The sequence below is a fragment of the Trichosurus vulpecula genome, chromosome 6 (assembly GCF_011100635.1).
Source record: "Trichosurus vulpecula isolate mTriVul1 chromosome 6, mTriVul1.pri, whole genome shotgun sequence".
Classification (NCBI taxonomy): domain Eukaryota; kingdom Metazoa; phylum Chordata; class Mammalia; order Diprotodontia; family Phalangeridae; genus Trichosurus; species Trichosurus vulpecula.
The window spans coordinates 48,943,036-48,970,966 of NC_050578.1; the positions used below are offsets into that span (position 1 = coordinate 48,943,036).

A 27,931-nucleotide genomic window follows, 5' to 3' on the forward strand; every position below is an offset into this window, starting at 1 on the left:
CTCTTTATCTTGCCACACGTTCAGCCAATCTTCTCTTTTGTTTTATAGTTCCTTGATAGAATCTTTTACTTCTATTCTTCTTCCCATTTCCTGATTGGTTAATGTGTTGCAGCCTGCTCCCTCCTGCCCCTCAACATGCACTTCTCCATTGGGATAATAATTTTGAGTTCTTTGGAGACAATGGTATCCCGTGTCTTGCTGCCATATAGCAACACCAATAAAATGTTAGTATTGAAAAGATGATCCTTTTCTTTCAGAGGAAGTTGGAGTCAATAAAGGAACTTTGCATTTTCCTGAAAGCAGTTCTCTCTGTTCTCCTTTTCAACACTGAGCCCAGTTCCTTGTCCATCTGTGTCTGTTTCAGACACACATACTGTTGGATGAGTTCTATAAGGTGCTAAATGCATGCTGAAATGTGGAAATAGGTGTTCTTCATCCACTTGGTCTTTGTTTGTTGTGTTTGTCCTTTGTTCTTGAAGAGGACCATGACATCAGGGAGATGATGATGTGACTTGAAGTTGACTTTGATTTGAATGAGGGAGGGCTGTGCAAGGTCACCAGCCTCACTTTCTCCTCCAGAGCCATCTGGGTCCAGTGGCCAGATCTTTGCTATGTGGATGGACAGGTCCAATTCCTTTCTATGATTATAGATCTCTTCTAGGATTCCCTCAAATGTTCTGTAGCTTGACATAATCAGCAAAATGTCATCCACAAACAGGAGCATCTGAAAAAACTCAGGAAATCCCTCCTTGACCAGAACTGTGCCCTACGTCTCCTCCATCACAAACTTTGGCAAACATGCATCTCCGTTTTATGCCTCAATTGAAGTTCCTTGTCAGAGTGTCATTGAACAGTTTTTTCACTTGTTCTATTGGAAGATACCTTGTTGTAACAGAGCCTATAAGGGATACATTTTGTTCTACCAAATAAAATATTTATTTAATAACCTAACAACAATAAGCACATTGGGGTCTTGTGCTCTGTACTTCTTCCACTTAACTATGAGATGGTAAAAATGTGGCTTATTGTCGAATATTTCCTGTTCCCAATCATTGTTGTTGTGGTTCAGTCATTCAGTCCTGACTCTTCATGACTTCATGGACAATATCATGCCAATACTGCCCATGGAGTTTTCTTAGCAAAGATACTGGAGGGGTTTGCCATTTTCTTCCCCAGTGGATTAAGGCAAAGAGAAGTTAAGTGAGTTGCCCAAGGTCACACAGCTAGTAAATGTCTGAGGTTGCATTTGAACTCAAGTCTTCCTAACTCCAGGCTCAGCTCTCTATCCCCTGAGCCAGCTAGCTAATTATACACTCATTAAGAATTCCCTCACTTCATATATAGATGACTCTCATGTAAATTTTGTATGTATGGGAGAACGGCCATTTATGTCAGTAGTTAATGGGTGTTCTTTTAGTTATCTTGTTTGATATTAATAATGTCCAAGGTCTTTTCACCTATTCTTGGTAATCTCTCTAAGCCTGTTTATTCATCTGTAAAGTGAGAATAAGAATGGCACCTGTCTCCCAGGGTTGTGGTGAGGAACAAACGCTATCATTTACGTACAGTCATTGGCAAACTATGAAGTGCTCTGAAATACCAGCCATTACTCTTATGACCTGATGAGCGCCAAGCCTCAGGTACTCATTCCTGGGATGTCCAGTATCTGCTTGTCGAGTTCTGGCTTCAGCCCTCTCAATGCGTAATATCCAAAAATAAGTTCTAAGTTTTAATAAGAGATGATGTGTATGTGTCTAGTGGGAGTCTACATCTGATAGTGACAGCGGGAATAACTGAATTCTAGAGTGGATGATGTCACAAGGTAGAGACAGTTTCTCAACATGTAGTCATTCAACTAGCATTTATTAAGTTATTACCATGTGCTGGGCACTCTACATACAAAGAAAGACAAAAACAGACCCTGCCCTGAAGGGGCTCATGCTCAAATTGTGGAGACAACATAGAAATAACTGTTTACAAACAGTATGTACAGATTGGAGGTAATCTCACCGAAAAGGCAAAAAAGTACTTAGAGGAAACACTAGCAACTGAGGAGATCAGGTCGGGCTTCCTGTGGGAAGTGGGCTTCAGTTGAGCTTTGAAAAAAGATTGGATTTCTCAGAGGTAGATGTGAAGAGCAAGTCCATTTGAGGCATGGGCATGGAGGCGAGAAGTAGATTGTTCCCATATATGACTGGGACCCAGAGTAGGCTTACTAAGAAATGGGATTTACTAAGAAAAGGCACAATTTGGGAGTACCTTCAGAAAGATTTCTAGCACTAAATATTCTTTTAAATTCTGTTTGATGGAAGAATTCAACATGTCCCCTTGGTATTGGAAATTAAATCTGCTCTTCATTGTCAGACTGCTTGTGAAGCTCAAATTCAGGGAAGTGAGGGGAACATGGTATTAAATTACATGCTTTCTATTTCACGAGTACTAGACTTTTAAAGAGTTTAATAAAAAGTTAAATGCCACCATAACGACTGAGGCCAGATGGAATTTCCCATCTCAATAAGTTGGTGGAGTGTTAAAATTCCCCCGGATTCACTTATTAAGAGGATAACTATTGGTAAAATGCACAACCAATTGCAAAAGGACTTGAAACCTTTATGCACAGCTAGAATCTACACTTTGGATTTTAATGGAAATCTGTAGATGTGCAGAATGGGCAGTAGTGACCCTTATCAGCAGGTAGTCTCAGCCAGTAGGGGGCTTGAGCTTTTTTTGGCCTTTGCTAGAATAACATCCATTTTCTTAACAACTTGCACCCTTATTCAAACTGTTATTTCTTGGAATGATGCTTTGGGAGGGTGAGATGACTTTTAGAATGAATGGCACCCAAGACATCCATTGCATCCATATACTCAATGGCATCCATTGAAGTTTGATTGAATAATAGTCAGTCCTCACAGAATTGTTATTTGTTAGACATGATGACTTCAACTATGATAGTGGTGACAGGGTGGGTAGAGCGTAGAGCATGGAGTCTGGAGTCAGGAAGACCTCAATTCAAATGTAGCCTCAGATACTTCCTAGCTCTGTGAACTTGCACAAGTCACTTAACCTGTTTGCCTCTATTTCCACAATTTTAAAATGAGAAGAATAATAGTACCCACCTTGCAGAGTTATTGTGAAGAGCAAATGAGATATTTTTGTAAAAAGCACTCATCATGTGCATGAAACAGGCATCTGTGCCTGTTTCTAGATGAGAACCTAGATGAGAACCAGACAAGTTTCTGGGAATGTTCTTTAGGGGCCTTGAAAGCCCTATGAGGGTTGAGTCATAGTTGCTTCAAGAAAACATAGGCTATAGGTCATAGAGATAGAAGGACCTCAGGTCCCTATATAATACAACCCTCTTGTTTTACAGAACAGAAAAGTGAGACCCAGAATAATTCAGGGACTTGTCAGAGATCACCCAGATTGCAAATAGAGCCAGAACATGGAGTTGTGTCTTAACTTGAAATCCAGTGGACATTCTACCAAATAGTTAGCATTTTGGTCTCCTCAATGTTTATTATCTTTGGAAATTCTCACAATTTTGCAGTGTTTACTTTTTCCGGGACTCAAATCACAAATTCCTAGGCTTCATGGATAGAGTACTGAGCCTGGAGACAAGAAGACCTTAATGTAAATATCTCTGCTGATACTTACTAGCTATGTGACCTTTGGCAAGTCACTTAACTCTCCCTGGCTCATTTTTTTTTCACCTGTAAAATGAGGGTCTTGATAGCACCTACCTCCCAGGGTTCTTGTAAGGATCAAATGAGGTAATGTTTATAAAGTGCTTAGCAGACCCGAAGGCTCTACGCAAATGCTAGCTGTCATTATCATCATCATCATCATCATCAGAATCATTAGTTAGCGGCTCATAGAAGGCACTTAATAAATAAATGCTATCAGCCCAACATGATTCCCTCAGTTGCTAATGCTCCCCTAATGACTTTTTGTTCATATTGTTTTCCCCCACATCCCTAAGGTGATAAACACTTTGAAGTCTTGTTTTTTGTCTTTGTATCCTCAGCACATTAACACAAAGTATTATGATCACCATTTTGCCATCTGGTGAAACTGAGGCTCAGAAAGACTAAGGAACTAAGTGATCCTTGGTCAAACAGCTAATAAACATCAGAGATTGGGCTCAAACTTCAGGCTTCTAAAAATGGAGAGCAAAGACCATCCAAAGCCAGGTTCATGGTAGCTGAGTGTCTGAATCTTTCTTGATTCAAAAGTGTTCTTGAGTGGGTAGCCTCTCCAAGCTTCTTAACTGTCTCAGGCCTCCCACGACTCATTCGTCTTGCCCCAGGGTGACAATGATGGTTCATATAGGGTCAGAACTGGTAAATGAGGAACATGGCAAGAATGGAAAGAAAGAAGCCAAGGAGACAGAGAGGCAGGGCAGGAGCAGGGATCTGGGATGCCTGAGATCTGTCAGTCAATCCATAAGGAACATTTGTATGTTTTAAAAGATTTCCCTAGGATTGATGCCTGAAAATTGGGGACATTTAATAACCTTCACAGGAAACCAAACCTCCTTGGCCTCTTCCACTTTATGAATGAGGGGGAATTAAAATAATTTCAGCCTTTCTCCCTTCTTTAAAGGTTTTTTTGTGAGAGTTTTTTTTTCCTTTAGTAATCACTTGAAAAGCAAAGTCAAATATGAATGGTTATAGTAAAATACTTTCGGGTAGTACCACCAGTGTTTTCCTCACTGGAAGTATGTATGTATATTTGTCAAATGACATTTCAGTAATCTTTTTGCTAAAATAACTGCAGATCTCAGGGTAAGTCTACAAATTTAGGAGCTGATTGGGCTTAACTAGGATGTGTTAAACATCTGAAATGTAAGCTAGAATCCACTTTATTCAGTTTCTAAAAAATAGCAAAGATGGATGCCAGAAGGTGAGAGAGAACCCTTAGAATTCCGCTCACACATATTATTGAGATTTCATATTGCTTTTATTATTTGGCCACAAAAATGGACATAATCCTTGTTGGCTTCAACACACCTACTCGTGCTGCTTTCTCTCTTCATCTTGCAAAATATAAGACAAGGCCAGAGCTTAAATTAAAATCCTCGGGTTCTTATCTCTTTCCCACAGGAAAGCAAATCTGTGTTGAAAACCGTAAAATTAAGAGCAGAGCAAGGATAGCATAATTTAGTGAAAATTCATGGCACCAGATTCTGAGCTATATGACTGGAGGGAGAGGTCAGACATTAGGAAGATACTTCCTGCTAATGCAAGTTCCTTAAAGGTAGTGCTCTGAAAACAAGAAAAGCATGCTGTACACACACACACACACACAGAGTGTGTGTGTATATATATATATATATGTATATGTATATATATGTATATATATACACACACACTTGCATATACATACATCCATAGGTGTATACATATGTACATATATGTATATACATATATATATATAATATTACTGCTTTCTCTTCTCTGTCTTGGTTTCATAGCTACCCTATGACATTATCATGACCCATTGTATTCCAATAACACATGTTTTTTCTGAACTTGAACTTTGGGCAGACTTTATTATTCTCTGAAATTCATTTGAAACATAATCCATTTTGCATCAGCATTTGGGTACCAAGATCAGTGTAGGTTTCCATTTTAATAAGGTTTTTCTCATATGAATGCCCCATTTCCACAGTCCTTAATTCCTGGTGTTTAATAGCTCATTCTGTGTATTTGGTGAACTGTATCATTAGCACTTGAAAAACACTGAAACATTTTTTTAACCTCTTCTGCATATAAATAGATATGCTGAGGTGTATGGAGAATTATGGGGTGGCTTTGATAATGGTGCTCCCTTTAATATATGCCAAGGGCATAACTATTGGAGTCCTGCTATTAGAGAAGAGCTGATAATTATAAAATAGGGGGGAAGAGGTACTATGCAAATTGTATTATTGTCTCAAACACACACACACACATACACGCATACATCTGTTTTTTCACACACACAGACACACACACACTTTCCTTCTCTTTCTCTCTCTCTCTCTCACACACACACACACATACACTCTCTCTCACACACACACATGTATACATTCTCTCTCACACACATACACACATACACATTCTCACACACATATTCTTTCTCTCTTTCACACACACATATTCTCTGTCTCACACATTCTCTCTCTCACACACACATACACATACACACACATTCTCTCACATACACACACATTCTCTCACATACACACATACACACACATACACACTCTCTCTCTTTCACACACACACATTCTCTCATACACATACACATTCTCTCTCTCACACTGATACACACAGACACACACATTCTCTCTCTTTCACACATACACATTCTCTTTCATACACACACACATTCTGTCTCTCACACACAGACACACATTCTCTCTCTCACACACACACACATTCTCTCTCCCTCTCTCTCTTTCACACACACACACACACTCACACACACATGTGGGATTTTCCCCCTCCCCCTATTCAGCCCCCTTGGGTGGAGGTTGTAATGATAGGGTGTAAAAGAGAATTAAGTATTACTAGGATAATTGCCCCTATTTTTCCTCGGGGTAGTCATGCATGTTTCATCCAGGGCACCTCTTAACATTACACCTAATTTGTAGAAAGCATCAAATGCAAAATTAGCATGTGTTACGGGTAGAGAGCTACTGTGACGCAGACATAAACATGCTTTAGAGGCATGACTTCTAAGTATGCATCTCTATGCACAAACAGTACAGAGTGCACAAGTGTTTCGGTCTGCCTCCTGTACTTAATTTAGCTAGCATTTGTCTAGGAGGAAAGAGCCTTCACACATCATTTAGTTTGCATTACAGTGAGGCCTAAGCTACTCCAGACTAATTGTGGGGAAGGCCAGTCTGAACTAGCAAAAAGTCTGAATTAAGGAATATTTTAAATAAATGAAGTTTTGTTACTTTCAAGTTCACACATTTACTCGGTAATTACTCCAGAAGGATTTACCAACTATAGATCACACTTTGGCTATTTTAATGAATAAGACTCACTTTTAATCAGCAACCTTATTTGCATATAATATTTTATGTGTTAAACTTCTTTAAAAACAGTTTATTCCCTTAAGTTAAACATGCCCCTACAATTGCATTTGCATGACCATCTCATTTTAGCAAATCTTTTCTTTGTGGTTACTGTATAACAAAAAGAACACATCTCAGGCAGAATTATCAGAGTCCAAATTAGTGGGGCCTAAATGAAGATGTTAGCATATTTCTTAAAAGATACACTGCTGCCTAGTTTGAAATTTCTGAATTAGGTTGGTATTTTTTCAAATGCTTTTCCAAAAGTAGAGAGTTAATGGAATTGTGGAAAATGAAAATGTGTTGGCATGTAGGTTTCAAACATAGTTTGACTTAATAGTGGGTGCCCATATCCAGCCTTGTCTGTATGGTAGACAGAACCAGGAAAGGAAGCAAAAGGAGAGAAAGCTGAGAGACTGATTGAATTAAGAGATCTCTAAAACGTTTTTTTTTTTTCTTAAGGATGGTGTTAAGGGGATTTTTAAACATTCCAAAGCACTGAATAGTTTTAAATGAATAAGAGAGTATGGACCCAACTGAATTTTTGTCCAGTGAAAGACTATAAACAAATCATATCACATACTTTACTTGCTGTATTAATATCAGTTATCATTTTATTATATATTCAACAATTAAAATTTTAATGTATTGCGTAAATTTTAAATGTTTTATCATGCATTCAACTACTGCAGATTCCACCCTTAATATGTGAAACAGAAGCAATTAAAAAATAGCAGAATTGATATACAGGATGTCTTAAAAAAATCATTCTGATGTTTGAAAAGATGTCTTATACTGTAGCTAAGAGACCTTAGCGGCTCTTTTGAACAAAGGTGGGCGACACATCGTCAGAGATTAAAGCCCATGCAGGTCATCGGATGACCTCAGCTGCTATGGGGTGTGGTTATCAATGCATCAAGTCAGAGTGGCTCTGAGAAGAGGACGAGAGGGTGACAGGAATATTAACTGTTGTCACTGTTGTTACTTTGCAGTCCAATAAAGTTCCCGTGGTGCAGCCATCCCACGCGGTCCACCCTCTCACCCCCCTCATCACTTACAGCGACGAGCACTTTTCACCAGGATCGCATCCTTCCCACATCCCATCAGACGTCAACTCCAAACAAGGTGAGAACGACCTCCTTCTGAATCTCATTGCCCACAGACCAGAGCATGGGGCAGAGCAGGCTCCTGATTTCCAAGCTTCTCTGTGTCTGGAGAGCTCCCCATTACGTACTCTTCACGTTGCTACAGCATTCCGGGTACCTGTGCCCGGATTATCTTGCAAATGATTTTGCTGCATCCCAAAGTGATGCATAAATGACGGATGCTTTCCATAGGGCCAGAGCTATTTAGTTGATGAGAGAAAAACTACTTAAAAGAGAGAGGGGGAGAGAAACCACAACAACCTTGGGTGGTTTTTATTTTTTATTTTTCAGGTGGAGAAAGAGGCTGAACACTTTCTTATTTTTAATTTTATTTTAGGCTCAAGGCTGAACACTTTCAGCATCATTTAGTTCCTTAAACAAAAACCACAATTTAAGAAATGACTACCCCAGATTTAATCCTTAGCGCCCTCTATTGTATTTGCATATCTCAGCACATACAGAGTCTGTCTGAAGTGAAACAAGGAGTCCAAAGAGGATTTTTTAACACGAATTTGATTTTTCTTGACTTATTTTTTCTTTCATTTTATAAATGTATGCATTAACATCTAAAAGAGTTTCATGGTTTAAAATCCTTTCCCACATCCTCACTGTTATTTTGTTGTTGTTATTCAGTCATTTCAATTGTGTCTGCCTCCGGAATTTTCTTGGTAGAGATACTGGAGTGGTTTGCCATTTCCTTTGTTAGCTCATTTGAGGAACTGAGGCAAACAGGGTTAAGTGACTTGCCCAGGGTCACACAGTTAGTAAGTGTCTGAGGCCAGATTTGAACTCATGAAGATGAATCTTCCCTGACTCTTGACTTCACACCCAGCACTCTATCCATTGTTCCACCTAGCTGCCCTGCCCCCTCCAGCCACTCCCACTCTAGCCTTGCCCCAACTTATTATTTGCTAGAACTGAATTAAAACATTCACAGAGTGTGTCATAGGTGGTTGTGGAGTTCAGAGGACCTGGGTTCAAATCTCTATTCCCTTGACTCCTTACTTAGCTCTGTGGCCTTTGGGAAAGTTAATTATCCTCCCTGAGCTTCAATTTCCTCATTTATAAAATGAGGGGGTCAGACTACATGGCCCCATGGTCCATATCTTTAATCCAAAGATTTGTATAAGGCCATAAAAAGGAAGTTAAATTCTCTCCCTACCGGGTCATGAATTGATGCCTAACTGTATTTCTGCTAAACAGCAAAACAGTTAGTATAAGATAAATGAAGTCAAAATCTTAGTTTGATTAGAGCAAATGGTGGGCAGCAGCTCCGTTCTACAGGTTTTCTTAGCAAGGAGCTGAAGACCAGTCTGTTTTTTGAACGAAGTTTCCTGAAAGTTTAGAGGCTTCCTTTTCTCCAGGCCCTCCTGCACTCTAAACAGGGATGTGCCCATGGAAGGGTTCTTACAGAACTATGCAAAGTCAACACATCTATATGCTTAGGCTTTACCCTTAACTCTAACCTCCTCTTGACCATCTTAGACTCACTCTTCCAGGAGTGGAGGCAAACCTGATTGGATGGGTGTATGCCATTCCAAGAATGGAATCTCAGAGTGTGGGTGTTAGGCTTTCCTTTGTTATGAACTCTAGGCTAGTTTCAGTCCTTGTCCTTAAAATAAAAAAAATAAATAAAAACATGTTTTCTTAATTAAAGTGGAAGACCTAGAAAATTTGATGTGACTACTCAGTGATGGTGTGGGGTAGTGGGAAGAGCTCTGTGCTGCCAGGAGATTCCAAGATTGAATCTACCTCCTGCTAGCAGTGTGATCTTGGTCAAGTCATTCAACATGAGAAGCCTCAGCTTCTCATTCAGAAAAGAGGAGGGGGGTGGGATGGGAATAAATCTAAGCTTCCTTCCACTCTTAAATTTTGTATCTCTGTATGACATTTGAAGAATATTTGAGCTGCTGTCTTCATTGTCTGTTCATCATAGATGATAAGGGGCTATGGTAGTCTCCTTGGTTTAATTTCTCTTGGTGTTGCAGGCTCTAAAATTACATGGCAACCATAAGCGTCTTCAAGACAATGAGGTTGTCTCTAAATATTTTCTTTTTTCCCATCTACTATTATTATCCCACCTCTATATAAATGTGAGTTATGGTTAGAAGCAGCTAGGTGGATAGTGGAGTCAGGAATTTCTGAGTTCAAATCCTGCCTCAAACATTTACTAGCTGTGTGACTCTGGGCAAGTCACTTAGCTTCTGTTTCCCTCAGTTTTCTCATCTGTAGAGTGGGGATGGTAAGAATAGTACGTATCTCCCAGGATTGTTGTGAGGATCAAATTAAACAATATTTGTAATGTGCTTTGCAAAACTTAAAGTGCTATATAAATTATAGCTATCATTATTATTATTATCAATTATTATTATAATTAGATCCTGTATCTGAGAAGCAGTTGGCATGGATAGAAAGCAGACTTTATAGTCAAGAAGTCTTACCTCTGGCTCAGACTGTGTGAACCTGGGCAAATGATTTTATGTTTCAGTGTCCCAGGCAATTCTCTAAGAAAGGAATCTTAACCTTTTTTGTGTGTCGTGGACCCCTTTGGAAGTCTGGGAAGCCTGCGGACTTTTTGGAAGAGTTTTTTTAAATGCATAAAATAAAATACATAGGATTACAAAGACAGACAATTATATTGAAATGTATTTATCAAAATATTTAAGTTTTTTTAAAACACGTACACACACACGTACACAGGCCTTAGGTTAAGAATCCCTGCCCTAAGGCTCTAAGTTCTTGATTTGCATTGGTAGAAGGAGTGTCCTCACTGGAATTACCCTATACCCAATGAATTCAAATATCTAGACCAGGAGTGGGGAACCTGTGGCCACGAGGATACCTGTGGCCCTCTAGGTCCTCAAGCCCTTTGACTGAATCCAAATTTCACAGAACAAATCCCCTTAATAAAAGGATTTGTTCTGTAAAACGTGGACTCAGTCAAAAGGCATCCAAGGACCTAGAAGGCCACAGGTTCCCCACCCCCTGTATACCCAATGAATTCATCTATCTAGACTAAGAAAACACTTTCTACTCAATCTTTTACTTTCCCAACTTGTCTTCTATCATGATGATTATTTAAAGCTTGTAACAAGTCATTTAAAGCCCTTTATAAACATCACTAACATTATTGGTAATTATCACTACTATAAAACCTTTAAATGATCATTATTGATGATAGTATTGGTAATAATAAATAACTACAACAGGTTTCTCTAATTCCTTCTTAGTGTGCAGACCCCACCCCTATGAAAAGTAGCTTCCAGTGTGGTAGCATGGTCTGTACAGACAACACTGAATTATTCAAGGACTTATTATTTAGGTCTCTTGCTTCTGTTCTTCCTTTCTCCAGCTGCCTGCCTTTTGGGTATTTCTTTGCTAATTAGCATGTTGGTTAGCTCAGTTGGCTAGAGCATGGTGCTAATGAGGGCAGTGTAGCTGGTTTCATCTTCCCTATAGGCCAGTTAATTGTGTAGAGAGAAAATGTCTCCTTCATGGGCACACTACACTCCTCTCTTCCTTGACCCCTGATCCTGGGTAGCATTCTAGTAAATATATACCTTTTCTCAGTAAACTCATTGCAACTACTAGTTTGTGAATGCCTCCCTCATGTCACCGTTCATTTGTTTGAAGGACAGGGTTGTAGTGACATCTCCGTCTAAGACTGTCACCATCTTGTATAGAATCCTAGAGTCACCAAATCCACAAGCTGGAAAGGATCTCAGAGTTCATTGCTTCAGCCCCTGGAATGGTTGAAAGTATAACCAGGTTTTGCATGATACTTTGTTTGGACCTGTGTTTATAGTCACTCACCCTCTCTTGTATAGTCAACATCCCTATCAAGACAAAGTAAATGGAACATAAAAAGAAGGGAAGTTTGGACCAATGGGATTTGGCAGCTTAGTACCACCTCTTACTTTAAAATACTTAATTCAGCACTTCAAGGATCTGTGGTTTTATCAATGTGGTTATCCCTTCCACTAACACAGATTAACCCACTACAAACTGATCAGCAATCTTTGAAAGTTTCTGTGGCCAGAAAAAAACCCCACTGCTCCCCACTCCACAGTCTTCCTCAAAACCAAACTGCTGATGAATGTTTTTGAATTTCACCACACTGGTCCTCTTAAAACAATTAATCGTTGATCAATGAGCATTTGTTAAGCACCTTCTATGTTCCAAGAACCCACATCCTGCGACAAAAACGAAACTATCCATGCCCTCAACAAGCTTACATTCTATCTCGCGACATTTAAATGTGTGAACAAATAGCCCTGACATCCATTCTTTGCTAGGTCTGCCCTCAGAGCCTTACTTTCCAGCTTGGGAGAATCTACCAGAACTTGTACTTTTCTGGCATACCCTCCAAGAACCCAGGGTGACTTCCAAGCCCCAGTGGGGTACTGAAGAAGAAGAAGACTTCAGTAGGGGCTGTGATATAAGAATGATAACATTTCTAAAGCTTAGTAGAAAAAAAAAAGAAAGATTGAGGTTAACTGCTAAAATTAAGGGTTGTTTTTTTTTTATTTGTGTCTTCAAGTTATCCAGGTTTTTACTATCTTCCCATAAGAATCAGTAATCACAAATTGACCGGGTAGGTTTTAATGTCTCTCTCATTTTGAACAAACTGAGACCTGGTGGAAAGTGGTAATTCCCCAGAAAATTGTGTAATCTCAGAATAAGACATAAAGTAAAGCACAGGCTATATACCCTTTATTCGCTTAGTTACCTTATGTAAATCACTTTCTTAGACTAAGAAGGCTAATCATATTAACCCAACTTAAGAGACAGAACTGGGTCAGGTTTTTAATTTTGTTTTTGTTTAAGGTAACTTCTCAATGTGGAAATAGTAGACAGATCTGGCCTCAAGAGTCAAGAAGAACCAAGGAAGAGTTAGTTACTGTCTCAATCACTCAGGCAACTCGCTAAGAATCTAAATTGTAGAATTGATTCGCGTTAGTAGAGGAAGTTTCCATACTTAGAAATTCTACACCAGTGAAATCATAAGTCTGGTTCAAATCTTTTTTAATTGATTAATGTTTAATTAATCTTTTAATGAAACAATTATTTGTTGTGGCGGTATCAAAGGAGGCATTCATTTAACCTCACTGGATAAAAACTCACTTTTGATAATGGCTATTTTCCTCATCCATAAAATGGGGTAATAACAGCACCTACTTCCCAGGGTTGCCCTGAGGTTCACATGAGATGACATAGGTAAAGTACTTTGCTAGCAATTACTCTCCATCATCACCGCCATCCTGGAATTCTGACTGATAACTTAGTCTTGCTTCCTGGGGAGAAGCACCATTCATTGCCAAATTATTATATTTGGTGCACAATTGGAGCTTTTGTTTTGATTCTGTGTTTGTAAAATGCCCTTTTTAATGAATTCATCATTGCTGACCTGAGAAGGTAGGTACAATGGAAATGCATTCCCTTTTATATCCTTTAGTAAATATTTCATTAGCACAGAACTGACTTTATTATGGAGCCAGAATCAAGGATATTGAAATAGAAGGGAATATAGGCATCCCTTAGACCAGCTCCCTTCCAAATCTTTGAATCCAACCTGTATCTTAAAATTTCATGTATTTTACTACTATGGTCTACTGTTTTGGAAAGATTTTTTTTATTCCCTTGTTTTACACCTATCAACTGCTTATTGTCAACTTTGACATTTGAGATGTCTATTTATCTGAGCAGCTAATATATTCCAAGTAATGGGGATTGGGGGCAAAGAGACCCTGTAAGAAATAGATACCTAAACCCTGAAGAAATGACCCTCAGTCATTCCTCACAGCACAAGGATCTGCATGGTTAAAGATCAAATCTTTTTTAAATTTTTTTTATTTTAGACAAATACTGAAAGTTAGATACATAATAGGAAAAGAAAAAGAAACATTATAGACTTAAATATTGAACTTAAATATAAAAGAAAAAATGTCATATGCACAGCAGAACATAGGAGAAGTTTCAGAATACATAGCAATAACTTATCATTTCAAGAAAGCCTATATACTAAATACTGTGTGTTTTGTTGAATTTTTTTCCCTAAAGGTAGGAACCAAGACTTGAGCTGTTTTCTATGACTGTAGTCTACAGTTCTCAAAGTTTTTTTTTGTCTCAAAACCCCTTTGTACTCTTAAAAATTATTGAAGACCACCACTCCAAAGAGCTTTTGTTTATATGAGGTTATAATCAATTAGGCAGTAAACATTTAGTAAGTGCCTTCTATGTGTCAGAGACTGTGCTAAGTACCAGGAATTAAAAAAAAAAAGATAGCCCCTGCCCTCAAGGAGCTCACAATCTATTTAAACCAATACTTATTTTCCACATTTGAAATTAAAATATCTTCATATTATTATAAAACCTGTGGACACCCTGCAAGGGTCTCAGGACACACCAGGTGTCTCTGAACCACACTTCAAGAAATTCTGCTCTAGAACAATGATTCTCAACTTCTTGAATATGTGGACACTAGTGTGTGTGTGTGTGTGTGTGTGTGTGTGTGTGTGTGTGTGTACACATATTTAAATGACCTTCCATTTCTTCCTCTCCATGATAGCAGTAGAAATGAAAGATCAAAGTGGATAGTGCTTAGAGTATATATGAATTTAAGGGCCTCTTGTAATAATTTTACTGAATTAATCAGGAGAGTGGAACCCAAAAGAAAGAGAACGACCTAATTTCTAGTATGGATTTTCTGACAGCACACTATATTGTCACCAACAAGTTATTTAACCTTTATGGGGCTGTGTTCCCCTTTAAAAATGGGTGGATGAATAACCATCACATGTTTGTTAGATGGATTTCAAGTTTCATGATTCTTGGAACTCTGGTCTATGGCAATGATTCCCAACTTTTTGAGTACAAAGACATTTTTTAACGCTAAAAAGAATTCTATTAATTTAGAGACTAAATTTCCAAAGCTTTCCTATGCTAAAGCTTATCTTTGAATCATTTTTGAAGAAAGCATTAGCTATGCAAATTAATTGATCAAGCATTTTGTATCCCTAACACCTAGCACAGTGCCTGGCACATAGTAGGTCCTTTAAAAATGCATATCGATTAAGTTCTTGCCCGAGAAGTTTATATTCTCCCAGGAAAACAAAATGTTCACAATTAGTTAATGCACAGGCATGCACAAAGCAGATTCTAGGTAACCTTGGAGGTGAAGGCGCTAGCAGTTAGTGGAAAATAGGAAAGGTAGCCTTTGGAAGGTGATGCTTAAGCTGAGCCTTGAAGGAAGCCAAAAAATTTCAAGAGGTGAAAGTGAGGAGAAAGATCATTCCAGGCATCATGGACAGGTATACAGACAGGAGATGGTATGTCTATTGTAAGGAACATCCAGAAGGTCCATGAGGCTGGACCTGAGAGTGAGGGAAGGGGAGTGATACATTAGGAGTCTGAAAAGATCAGATGGGACCAGTTGTAGAGAGCTTTAAGTGTCAAACGAAATTAAACAAGTAAAACAAATCAAAAGCATGAATAATATTTTGGGGAACTGAGAATAGTGAGCACATTTGTTTTTTAAAGATTTTAGCATGTGATTGTCTTACGAAATATAAACGACCTCCTGAAATACATCTTGAAGGTATCAACAATGGTCTTTTTTTAATGATTTATTAAAAACTTTACATTGAATATCAATACAACTAATAAACTCGATTAGTAACTATTAAAATTTTGATTAGTTAATTGCAACCAATGAAATCTCAGGAGACATGGGTAGTAGGCATTGTGGAGCAGTGAATAGGGAGCTACTCTTTGAACCATGAAGCCCAAGGGTTTAAGTCCCACCCTAAAATGCAATGGAGAGCTGTGTGACTCTGGGCAGATCATGTAGCCTCTTACTCCACCCCCTGTCCCCCCAGACAATTCTCCAGAACAGTTGCCAGTCTGCACTGAGGTTTCTTTACTGGAGAGCCTTCTATGCCAATTAAACTGGCAGACATTTCACATTCACTGGCTCTTTCCACCTGGATGTCTGGCCAGTACCTCAAAGTCAACATGGGAGCCATCTCCAGTTGTCCTGATCTATGTCCTGCTGCTGGGCCCAGGTGACTCTGGAGAAGAAAGTAAAGCTGGTGACTTTGCACAGTCCTCCCTCATTTAAATCCAATTCACTTGCAAGTCATGGTATTATCTTCCTGATGTCACAGCCGTCTTCAAGAGTGAAGGACAGATAACAACAATGGCAGCATGAACAAAATGGAAGTCATCATCATTCCTCCTTAAACTAGTCCCTCATCCTAATTTCCCTCTTTTAATTGACGGTGCCGCCATTGTCCCAACCTCTCAGAACCATAGTCGCCTTCATCCTGCTCTACCTCCATTACACATTTCTCACCGGTCTACTTCAGGTCTTTATCAAACTTCTCTTACTCTTTTCTCCGCCTCTACTAAGTACAGTCTACTCAGTCAATCAACAAGCATTTAGTAAGCACCTACTGTGTGACAAGAACTGGGCTAAACACTGCCTCCTCCCTCTCTAATCCATCCTTCACACAGCTGCCCCGGGGAAATTTCTAATGCCTAACTCTGAATATGCCTTGCTCAAAAACGCTCCATGAGTGGGGAAACCATGGCCCTCTAGGTCCTCAAGTGCAGCCCCTTGACTGAATCCAAACTTCACAGAAGAAATCCCCATAATAAAAGCATTTGTTCTGTAAAACTTGGACTCAGTCAAAAGGCTGCACCCAGTGACCTAGAAGGCCACAGGTTCCCCTCCCCTGCTAGTGGTTTCCTGCTGCCTATAAAATTAAACACAGGCTCAACTTACACAATCTTATACTAATCAACACTTCCAGCTTTGAGCTTCTAGCTCTCATTTGCAAAATGGGATTCATGATGCCTGTTGTTGCTTATCTCACAGGGTTTCTGTGAGGATGCCTGTAAAATGGATGTAAAGTGTTTTGGAGCCCCTAAAGTAATAAATGGATTCAGCTGGTATCATTAAGGGTAGTCTAGAATTCTGGATTTTCACTGATTTAGACTGGCCTCTCCTGTATCCCCAGACTGAATAAGTGAAGGTTTTTAGTAGAAAAAATAATAATTTCATGTCTTTTGAAAGAAACATACTTTCTAAATACAAAGTCACATAAAGGTTTGTGTGTTAACTGTAATGATCATTGTAAAAGAAACATCTTTCTTCCTATATATTGCATTTTGTTTTTACCAGACCTGTAATTTTATTGCTATAAGAATCTCCCTCTACCAAAGCAGATTAACCTCTGCTCTACAACTCAGGTCTCTTAGGTGTCAAGAGGCAAGATGTGAACCTAGGTCTTGCTGACCCAGAAGTTAGTTCTCTATCTATGGTGCCTCCAATTGCATTACTAGAAATGTTATTTTCTTATGCTAAAATTCAACCTGAGCTTCTCAGTCTGGGCTTTGATAGAATTTTGTGTAAATTTCCTCTGTGTAATATAATATACTATAATATGTGGTATATAATATAATATATAATAATTATATAATAATATAATACATGATGATCAAAAATAAATGGTATATGGACAGCCTCAGATTGACTCTACTGAGCCATCCAGGGAGCAGTGTGCTAGTCCTTAGCTGATACAGCCTTATGTTGTTGCTGACATGTAACTGACATGTTAGTGAGGCTCTCAATCAACAGGCCTTTATGAACTGTTTGCTAAGCCTCTGGGGTTATAAACATTTCTGACTTTAAAGTCTCTTACATTCTAATGGAGGAGACAATAGTTAGGGAAACCAGGAAAAAGCTTCTGAGGGAGTTGTGGGATTTGAGCCAGAGTCTTTGAGGAAGCCAAGAAAGAGGCAGCAAGTGTGGAAGGAGAATGTTCCCAGGCATGCAGGTAAGAGAATGGAGCACCATGTTTGAGGAAGAGCAGTGTAATGAGATTGTGGAGGGGAGTGAAGCGTAATACTGGAAAAGTAGGAGGAGCCCAAGCTGGAAAGAGCTATAAATGCCAAATAGAGGACTTTATATTTGATGTGGAGGTAATGGGGAAGTTTATTGAAGAAGGGGGCAGTAAAAATCACTTTGGCAGTTTAGTGTAAAATGGATTGGCATGGGGTAAGACAAATGAGGAAGCTAATGTAATTATCGAGGTAAGAGTTGATGTGTTTTTACTGTGCTAGGGTAGTGGTCATGTAAATGGAGAGAAGGGAAAGCATTTATTTGAGAGATGTTGGAAACGTAGAAATGGCAAGATGAGAAACAGATTAGAAATGTGAACGAAGTTGAGGATGACCCAGAAGTTAAGATTCTGGGTGACCGGAAAAAATGGTGTAGTATCTTGGAAAGTAATAGGGTTTTGAGGAAAAGCTAATGAATTTTGCTTTGGACATTTTGAGTTTGAGATGCCTATGAGGCATCCAGTTCAAGATGACAGTCCAAAAGATAGTTGGTGATGCAAGGCTAGAGCTCAGGAGAAATATTAGGGATGGATATATAAATTTGAGAATCATTTGTATAGAAATGATGATTGAACTCATGGGTGCTGTTATCACCAAGGGAGATATTACAGAAGAGAAAGAGAAAAGGGCCCAGTTAAGAGCCTTGGGGAGGGGGACACCTACAGTTAGTGGCTGTGACTTAGATCAGGGCTGTCCACCCTTAGGTTTTTATTGAAACAATAGACAGTATATTTTGATTCGCCGTTTTAGTGAGAGCTCTGTGGTAGCTCAGGTTCATTTACTAAAGCATTTATGTAAATTTCTATCCTTGTAGACGGGCCATATAAATCACACTATGGGCTGCATTTTGGACAGCCCTGACTTAGATGAAGATCCACAAAAAGAGATTGAGGAGGGGGTAGAAAGAGAAGCAGCAGAGAGCAATGTCAGGAAAACCTAGAGAAAAGGAAATATCCAAGAGGAAAAGGTAATCCAACTGAGTTTAAGAGGGAACTAATAACCTTGAGAAAAGGCTTAAGAAAAAGATTTCAAGTCAAGTTAGCAAGCATTTATTAAACACCTACTATGTGCTAGGCACTGTGGTAATACAAAGAAAGGCAAAACTAGTCCCTACCCTAAAGGATCTCACAATCTAATGGAGGAGACAGCAAACATCTGTGTACAAACTATATACAAATAAATTGGAAATGACCTCAGAGGGAAGGCAGTAGAAGTTCTATTAGAGCACAGAAAGGCTCTTGCCTAAGGTAGGATTTTAGGTGAGATTTCAGGGAAATCAGGGGCAGAGGTGAGAAAGGAAGGCATTCTAGGCACATGGGAGAACCAGGGAAAAGCCCAGAGTCAAGATATGGAGTGTCTCCTATGACATACAGCAAGAAACACCTTTGGATCATTGAATGCATGGAGTAAAGTATGAGAAGACAGGAAAGGTAAGAAATTTGGAAATCAAGACAAAATTGATCTTGTTGGAGAGGGCAGTTTCATTTGAATGATGAGGTTGGAAGCCAGATTACAGAGTTTAGAAGTGGATATGAAGGAGAAGAAATAGAGTTACCCAGTATAGGTGAATTTTTCAAGGAGTTCTTCTGAGAAGAGGAGGAAAGATATGGATAATAGCTAGTGGGGTAGTCTATTAAGCAGCTACCTATGTGTGCAAGGTTCAGTGGGATTACAAAAATGAAAATGGCCTACTCCTTGTCTTTAAGTGACCTATAAGACATAGGATTCCACTTGTGCACAGATGAGCGTAACACACAAGGAATGATGTGATGGGAACATTTGAGGGGAGAGAGAACTCCTCATGGGGGGAGAATCAGGAAGGACTTTATGGAAGAGGTGATCCTTGAGCTGCACCTTGAAGGAAGAGATCTCATACAGAAGAAAGTGCCTTCCAGGTATGGTAGGTAAGCCATACAAATTCATAGAGATGGGAAAGTTCAGAACAAAGTTGGCGAATTCCAATTTGGCTGGATTGTAGAGTATGCAAAGGAAAATTATGTGGAAAAAAACTGTAAAGATAGGTTAGAGTCAAAATTAGGAAGGTTTTGAATGCTGAGTTAAGGAGGTTGTATTTTAACCTAGGCGACAGGAAGCCATTGTAGATTTTTGAACTGGGGAGTGAAATGGTCATAGCTATGCATTAGAAATATTATTTTTTTTGTCTTTCATTCTCAGAGAGGACCAATGACATCAGGAAGGCGATATATTGACTTCCATGTGAATTGGTTTTAAGTGAGGCAAGGCTGTACAAAGTCATCAGCCTCACTTTCTCCTCCTGGGCCATCTGGATCCAATGGCCAGATATAGATCAAGATGACTGGAGATGACCCCAGATGAAGTGGGAGATGTTGACCTTTTCAAGCTAAGGTCTTTCCCAGATCTCACTCTGTCTGAGGCAGCAATATAGAATAATAATTATCTGAGACAGAAGGAGCAAGTGAGGGTCTTTTGAGGATAGGGGAGAAATGGTCATATTTGTAAGCTGTAGGGAACAAGCCAGTAGAGAGGGAGAGGCTGGAGTAAGAGTGGACATGACCGATAGAAAGGGATCACTTGTGCAGGTAGAAGGGTTAGCTTTGGTAAAGAGAGAGGCTACTTCTTAATGTGAGATGGGGTGTAGGAGGACATAGTGGCAGAAGACACCGGAGTGATGAGATGAGGAAGAGGGAAGAAGAGGGAGGGAGCTCTCAGTGAATGGTCTCAATTTTTTTTCTGTAAACTGAGTCAAGGTCCTCAGCTGAGAAGGTTGAGGGAGGGGGAGTCATGGGAGATTTAAGGAGATGAAAAGGTCTGAAAGAGCTGCTATTGAGAGTAGAATAGTGAGATGATAAGGATTGTGATCATTCTGTGAAGGAGAGATTAGAGAGAGAGGGGAGACTGGAGGAAGAAAGAATCATTAGGAGGCTATTATAGTCGTCCAAGTAAGAGGTGATAAGGTCTGAATTAAGGTTGTAATGGTGTAAACCAGGATGAGAAGTAGGGCTGGTCCAAGAAATGTTAGGTGTTAGAAGAAGAGTCATAGAACTAACTGGAAGGCCATCCAGTCCAAGCCACTTATTTTACAGTTGAGGAAATAGAAGCCAAGAGATCAAAGACTTATCCAAGATCACACTGTAAGGAAATAGTTGAGTGAGAAAGGCTTAGATGGCTGAAAGAGAGCCCACATTTCATTTAAGGGGGAAAGATGACGAGCACCATTTTGTTTATTGCCATGGCCCATCTGACCTCCAGCGCTTTTTCTGAAGAGAATAAGTAGCTTTCCCTGATCCAGGATACGGACTGAAGCCTTGACTTGGCACTTCCTTGTTGGAGACCTTTTGCTGATCCCACCAAAAGAAGTCTTAAATTGAACAAAGGCTTATTTAGTTGATGATATGTTTGTTAGATCTGCAAGGATCCTCAGAGGCGATCCTGTCCTTTATGTTACAGGTGACAATAGCTTGATGGTGCCACTTGATAGACCACTCAAGTCTCCTAACTCTTGGCTCAGTGTACTTTCTCCTGCTCTCCTTGGCCTATGCTATTTGAATTGGAGTACTCATTGGAATACTCTTTCATTATCAGGCACTTCTTAGTTGTGATGACTAGAACAATGTTACAAACATGTCATTTAAAGGTTTGTACCTTGAACAGCGGAAAATCTTTAAAAAGGGTTCAAAATATCTATATTCAACACAGTCATTTGCACATTTTCTAATTTAGGCATGAAGATTCTAGAATACTTTCCAAAAGAATGATTCTAAACCCGGAGTCTGTGATCTTGGTTTTTAAATATTTTGATAACTATTCTTTAGTATAAGTGGTTTTCTTTGTAATCCTATATATTTTATCTTATTCATTTATAAATATTATTGTTTTGAAGAGTCTCCAGGCTTCTCCAGACTACCAACAAAGTCCATGACACTGGGCAAAAAGAGTTAAGAACTTCTACTCTAGAATATAGTTTTCAATAGTTTTAGACCTCATGGACTTCAGATTTCCTATTTTGATTTAATCCAATGAATTATTCCTTCTGCCTTATGTTCCAGGGATGCAAAGTCTGTTATCAACATATGATCTGAAGTACCTGTGTTAATATCATAACTCACCTACCCAATAAAACCCAGAACAGAAGAACATTAGTTTCTGCCTCAGATTGATTGGCAAATTATACAATCATAGAATTTAAGAATTGGAAAGGACCTCTAGTCCAACCCTTACAAAAAAGGAATCCCTATTTATAATGTACCCAGGTGGTTGGTATCCTAAAATCTGAGTAACAACAGAAGAATTAATCAGTGAACCATGTATTAAGCTTCTGTTCTACTTGAGAGTCCTGGGAATAGCAGTGACCCCCTCATCCTCAGAACAGCAGTCTTGCTTCCCTCTTGTCCCCCACAGTCATCGCTACGGAGTAAGCATCTATCATGAGCTTCACCCATAACCACTGATCAGCTGCCACCAACAGATGGGCAAGCCCAAGAGCCCCAGAATAGAAGTACCTCCCAGAGTACTAGCCCTTCTTAGAGCCCAGCTTCCTCATCCAAGTCATCATCCAAGGCACGAACCTTTATGTAGATGGGACCTGGCAGCTATTTGTACAGGTGCGGCTACCAGAGACATGGGGGAGGAGAAAGAGAGGAGTTCTTACTACCAAAGACCTTGGTACCTTCAAACAGTTCAATATCAAATATAAATGTGGCTAGTTTTTTTTTAGTGGAGATGATATTAAAGATAAAAGAAAATGCATAATCATCTACATTGCTTCTATACCCTAAGGATTATGAGATCCTTCCATCTGACTCGCTGCCAAAGTCTTCCATATGTGTTGTGTACCCCTCTTAAAATGTGAGCTTCTTGGGAGTAGGGACATTTTAACTCTTTATTGTATCTCCAGCACTTAGAAAATGCTTTGCTCATAGTAGGACTAATATGCCTTTTCATTCATTTATTCATATTCTGTGCCCTGCTCTATGCTAGGGCCCTGATTATTAACAAAGACAAAAATAAAACAGTCCCTTCCCTCGAGGACCTTATATTCTATTAAGAGAAAACAGCGGGTACTCCAAAATGAAAAAGCAAAAGGAATTTTGGTGGTGAGGCTCAGGAGAGACACTAGCAACCTGAAGGATCAGAAAAGACTTCCATGGGAAATAATACTGGAGCTGAGCTTTGAAAGAAACTTAGGAATTCTACTAGGCAGATGTGAGGAGGGAGGGCATTTCAGATGTGGGACAGAGAGGCTGTACAACAGAATGGTGAAATGAGATGGAACGTTGTATATGAGCAATCGTGAGCTGAAGGTCAGTTTGGCTGTAATCCAAAGCATGCGAAGGGCAGTGATAGACGGTAAACTTGGAAGGGGAGTTTTGTAGGAACAGAAGTGGGGACATACCGAAGGCCACTTTCAACATGTAAAAAGCCATCAGCCTGAAGTGACAAATGAGCTGGTGGATGATTACCAGAGTGGATTTACTTTCCTATCTGGATTGGACAGCCTTGCAACAAATGGGGTTAAGAAAAATACCATCATACTCCTGTTTTCAGTTTGTGTTGATTTTTTTTAAATCCTAAGATCCTGCTCTTCTCCTTGGCTTAGAGGTGACCCTGGATTCTCAAAGGTGAAGGCAATGAAGCATCAGCTCTAGTCTTTAGGATGGGCCTTACAGGCTGTTCATCAGTCATCTGGGCTCTGGTCTAGCAGAGTTCATAGAGGTTCATTTCTGGCAATGAATGCTTTTTTTTTCTTTTTGGACCTAGAAACTTGCTAAGATGCCATATTAAAGCATGAAGGGCTTTTAACCTATTTCAGTGGAGGAAGTAGCCACATTGACAAAACTATAAATCTCTACAAGTATTGAAATGTTACAATTCTTATTCTTTTGTGTCCTGATTTTGTAGAGCCAAACGCTAGCCACTGTTGAAAGGTCCCTGGCTGTTCAAAGGCAGGAGCTACGACATCACACACGCTTATGTGTCAGAACCAAGAACCGAGTGTCTCATCTCTAATAATATTTGCAATTGTCAATATTTTCCCATTTCCTCTGGAAGCTGATTTGAGTCCCACCCCCACATCCTCCCTGTCCCCCTTTGTCTCCTACAGCCATAACTTTGAATAGCCCGTGATTTCATAGTTATTTTCAGCTCATGTAATTCTGGGCCAGTCTGGCCAAAGGAAGAAAACAAACATTTATTAAGCACCTACTATGTGCCAGGCACTCTGCTAAGCTTTTTAAAAAAATATTATCTCAGTGTTTGGACCCAATGACTTCTGACATTCCTTCCAGGTCTAGCACTGAGATACTGTGGTCTGTTATGTCATTAATTTTGTTACAAATTGTGATTACAACAGCAAATATGAGGTTCAGTCTTCCTAGTTCATGCTGATGGAACGTGGTCAAAGAATTAAATGGAATATTGAACAAGCACATGATCTTTAAGGTTCTTTTCAATTTAAAAAAAAATATTATTGCAGTTGATCCTCACAACAACCCTGGGAGGTAGGTGGTATTCTTAGCTCCGTTTTACAGTTGTGGAACCGGAGACAGACAGAGGTTGTGTGATTTGTCCAGGGTCACACAGTTAGGAAGTATCTGAGGCAGGATTTGAACCCAGGTCTTCCTGACCCCACACCCAGCTCTCTGTCCATCACAACAGCCGGCTGCCTCTGCCAAAGGAGTTGACTTTAGTGCTATGATCTCATCCAATGTGTCAGACATGAAGTAGCCTCGACACTTAGAAATTCAGTCTGAACTGGATGAAAATGTAATTGGGAAATATTGAATAAAATAAATAAAAAAATTTTTGTGCAGCCTGCTGAAACCTTAGATATGGTTTAATGGCCCCCATTTCTACTTGAGTTTGACACCATGGTTCTAAATCAGTGGAAGGACTCTCACTATCATGATGAAATCATAGATCCATCAACGTACATTCTTCAGTAGACTCTCAGAATCAAAATTGGCTTTTTTGGTCCTCTAGTTCAGTACAGACTTGAACAGGAACCTCCCTTTACCACAAAGAATTCTTAGCCTGGTCCATGTATAGATTGTTAAGGGTTTGTAAACTTGGATGAGAAAAAAAATCCATCTGTATTTCACCAAAACTGGTTTCCTTTGTAATCCTATTTTATTTTATGCTTTTCAGTCATTATTCTGAAAAGGGATTGAAAAATGGGTTCATGATTGAAAAAAATCTTAAGAATCTCTGGTCTGCAACGTCTTTGAGAAATGGTCCCCTATAATGAAGGGGAGCAGCCCATTACATTTGGGGGCAGCTCTTATCATGGGGCAGACTTTCCTTGCATCAGGATAAAATCTGACTCTCTTCATCTTCACCCATTGTTCTTATCTCTTCCCTCTAGGGTCAAGCAGAACAGGGCTTATCTTTCTTTCATTTGACAGCCTTTCAAATATTTGCAGACCCATTTGCAGAGAACTATCAAGTTTCCCCTTCAGTCTGCTCTTTGCCGTGCTGCGTACACACATGAGTCTTTCAACTCAGCTTTTGACTGGCATGGCCACCCTCCTTGGGATCAAATCTGGTTACCCTATGTCCTTCTCAAAATGTAATACCAAAACTGAACACAGTACTCCAGATGTCATTGATAGGTGGACAAAGAGACCTTGGGCTTGGGGAATCAGGAAAAATTTAAATCTTGCCTTAAACACTAAATAGCTGTGTGACCCTGGGCAAGTCACACAACCTTTTCCTACTTCCATATCCTCAACTGTAAACTGGGGGATAAGAACGGCATTTGCCTCCCAGGTTTGTTTTGAGGAACAGATGAGTTAGCATATATGAAGTAGTTTTTAAATCTTAAAGCACTTTATAAATGCTATCCTTTATTATTTATGTTATTTATAAATGCTATTATTAAATGCTAATGATTATATGGTTTGACAAGAATAATAATATATAATTATAACTATAATCATATATAATTAATTATTAATATTATTATTAATAAGCTTGTTACTTCCTTTGCTCTAAATGTAGTCTATTCCTGCCTTAACAAAGCTTTAGATTGCATTAGCTTTGGGGACTTGTCCACCATCAGCCAACGCGCATTAATTAAGCTGTAGATACAAAGTCAAAGGCATCAGCCTTCTCCCCCTTTTTGTTCTTCCTACTGTTTCAGGTGGCTAGGAGTTCAGAGTTTAGAATCAGGAAGACTTGCTTTAGACATTGACTAGCTATGTAACCCTAGACAAGTCACTCTCAGCCATAATTTCCTCATCTGTAAAATGGTGACACCTACTTCATGGAGTTGTTGTGAAGAACAAATGAAATAATATATGTAAAACCCTTTTCAAAACTTAAAGAGGTGCATAAATGCTGGCTATTAGTCCATTTTCAATTTCAAGATTTTGGATATCTTCTTAAGTCCAGATGGAACTCAGTGGAATTTTGCATGGAAAGTAAATGTCACACAAGTCCATGATATAATACTCAATCTGCCTGCACCACACACACACCAGCCATCTATTCACTTAGTACCATTTCAGCCTCCCATGAGTATGTCTCTTTAGTTTTCACACCTCCAGAGTGTAAGCATAAATATTGAAATTGCCCTTTAAAAGAGTTGATTTAATGTGTTAAGAAGCCTTAATAGCTTTTCCCCTCCTCGGCTCTACTTCCCCAAACATATTAAATGACAGCTTTTCATAGGCTCGCTCATGGGACTCTCTCTCTTCTTCCTTTTATAGACAATCTTAGGTAAAACATGAACAAAGGACAGTCATCTGGGACTAGGATTAGGTCTAATCTTGAGGTGCTTCTTACAGTTCAGGGACACTCCATGGCTGGGAAGATGAGCATTTCTAGAGGGACGTTGCCTTTCTGTGAAATGCAACTGATGTGGAACAGGGTAACCTTGAAGCCCAGAGGTCTCAACTTGCTGTGCAGAGCTTAGCTGAAGATGAAGTGACAGTCAGAAACCCAATGAATCATATCAAGTGTGACCATTAAGAGACTGAAGATGATTCCTAATTAAACTCTGATCCTCTGGTAGCAAATTTTCCAAATCTCATCCATGAGGGTGCGAGTTAAAAACTGGTAAAAGTAGGTGCCTACCTAATCCTGCAGTAGCTCCATGGAAGGCTATTTACCTTGCCTGTACCATCATTCCGTTTTGTTTCATGCTGCGTTTCAGAAGAGTTGTATGGCTTTTCCTTAGCTAAAAGGAAATAAAGTGGAATAAATAGCATCTTTCTAAAATCGGATTTGATGAGTTTGAGTTTTCATTTGTGCTTTCACGGAGTCCTCAAAAAAGTAGATGTTGTAACTGAATTACTAAAATATATTATGCATTAGTCAAGATGAAGTTTTTTTCCTAGAATTCAGATGCCTTTGAAGTGAGAAAAATCATAATCATAATAATAGTAACAGTAATAGTGGTACTTCGTGTTTATACAGTCATTTACAAAGTGCTTTTCTTACAACTTCTTCCAAATTTCCACAATAAAAACAATTTGATTCCATCTCTTGATTAAAGCATAAGGCATTTTATTTCTTTTCTCATTCATCTCTTTGCCCAGTGGCCTGTTGAATCTAAAAATTTACCTCTCCTATGTTCTTCTTAACAGGCATGTCCAGACATCCTCCAGCTCCTGACATCCCTACCTTTTATCCCCTGTCTCCAAGTGGTGTAGGACAGATTACCCCACCTCTTGGCTGGTAAGAACCCTTTGACAACTTGGAAGTAGAATATCTATACTTTCATACCTTTCCTTTTTCATTTATTCATGTTAACTTTATGAACAGGACCATGGAGTAAAGAAAATTTCACTTCGTGAGGAAGGTGGTCAATTCATTTCATTTCAATTTA

The 27,931-nt window shown here is 39.2% G+C and overlaps 1 protein-coding gene across 5 annotated transcripts in view; it reads left to right on the forward strand.

Annotated features, from left to right (window-relative positions):
- The window catches only part of LEF1 (lymphoid enhancer binding factor 1), a 172,601-nt gene that overhangs the window by 99,880 nt on the left and 44,790 nt on the right, over window positions 1-27,931 (forward strand). For all 5 annotated transcript variants that reach the window (XM_036765391.1, XM_036765388.1, XM_036765392.1 and 2 more), the window contains exons 4-5: window positions 8,068-8,200; window positions 27,690-27,780. In XM_036765391.1, coding sequence (XP_036621286.1) covers window positions 8,068-8,200; window positions 27,690-27,780 — 224 coding nt within the window. The remainder of the gene's footprint in view (window positions 1-8,067; window positions 8,201-27,689; window positions 27,781-27,931) is intronic.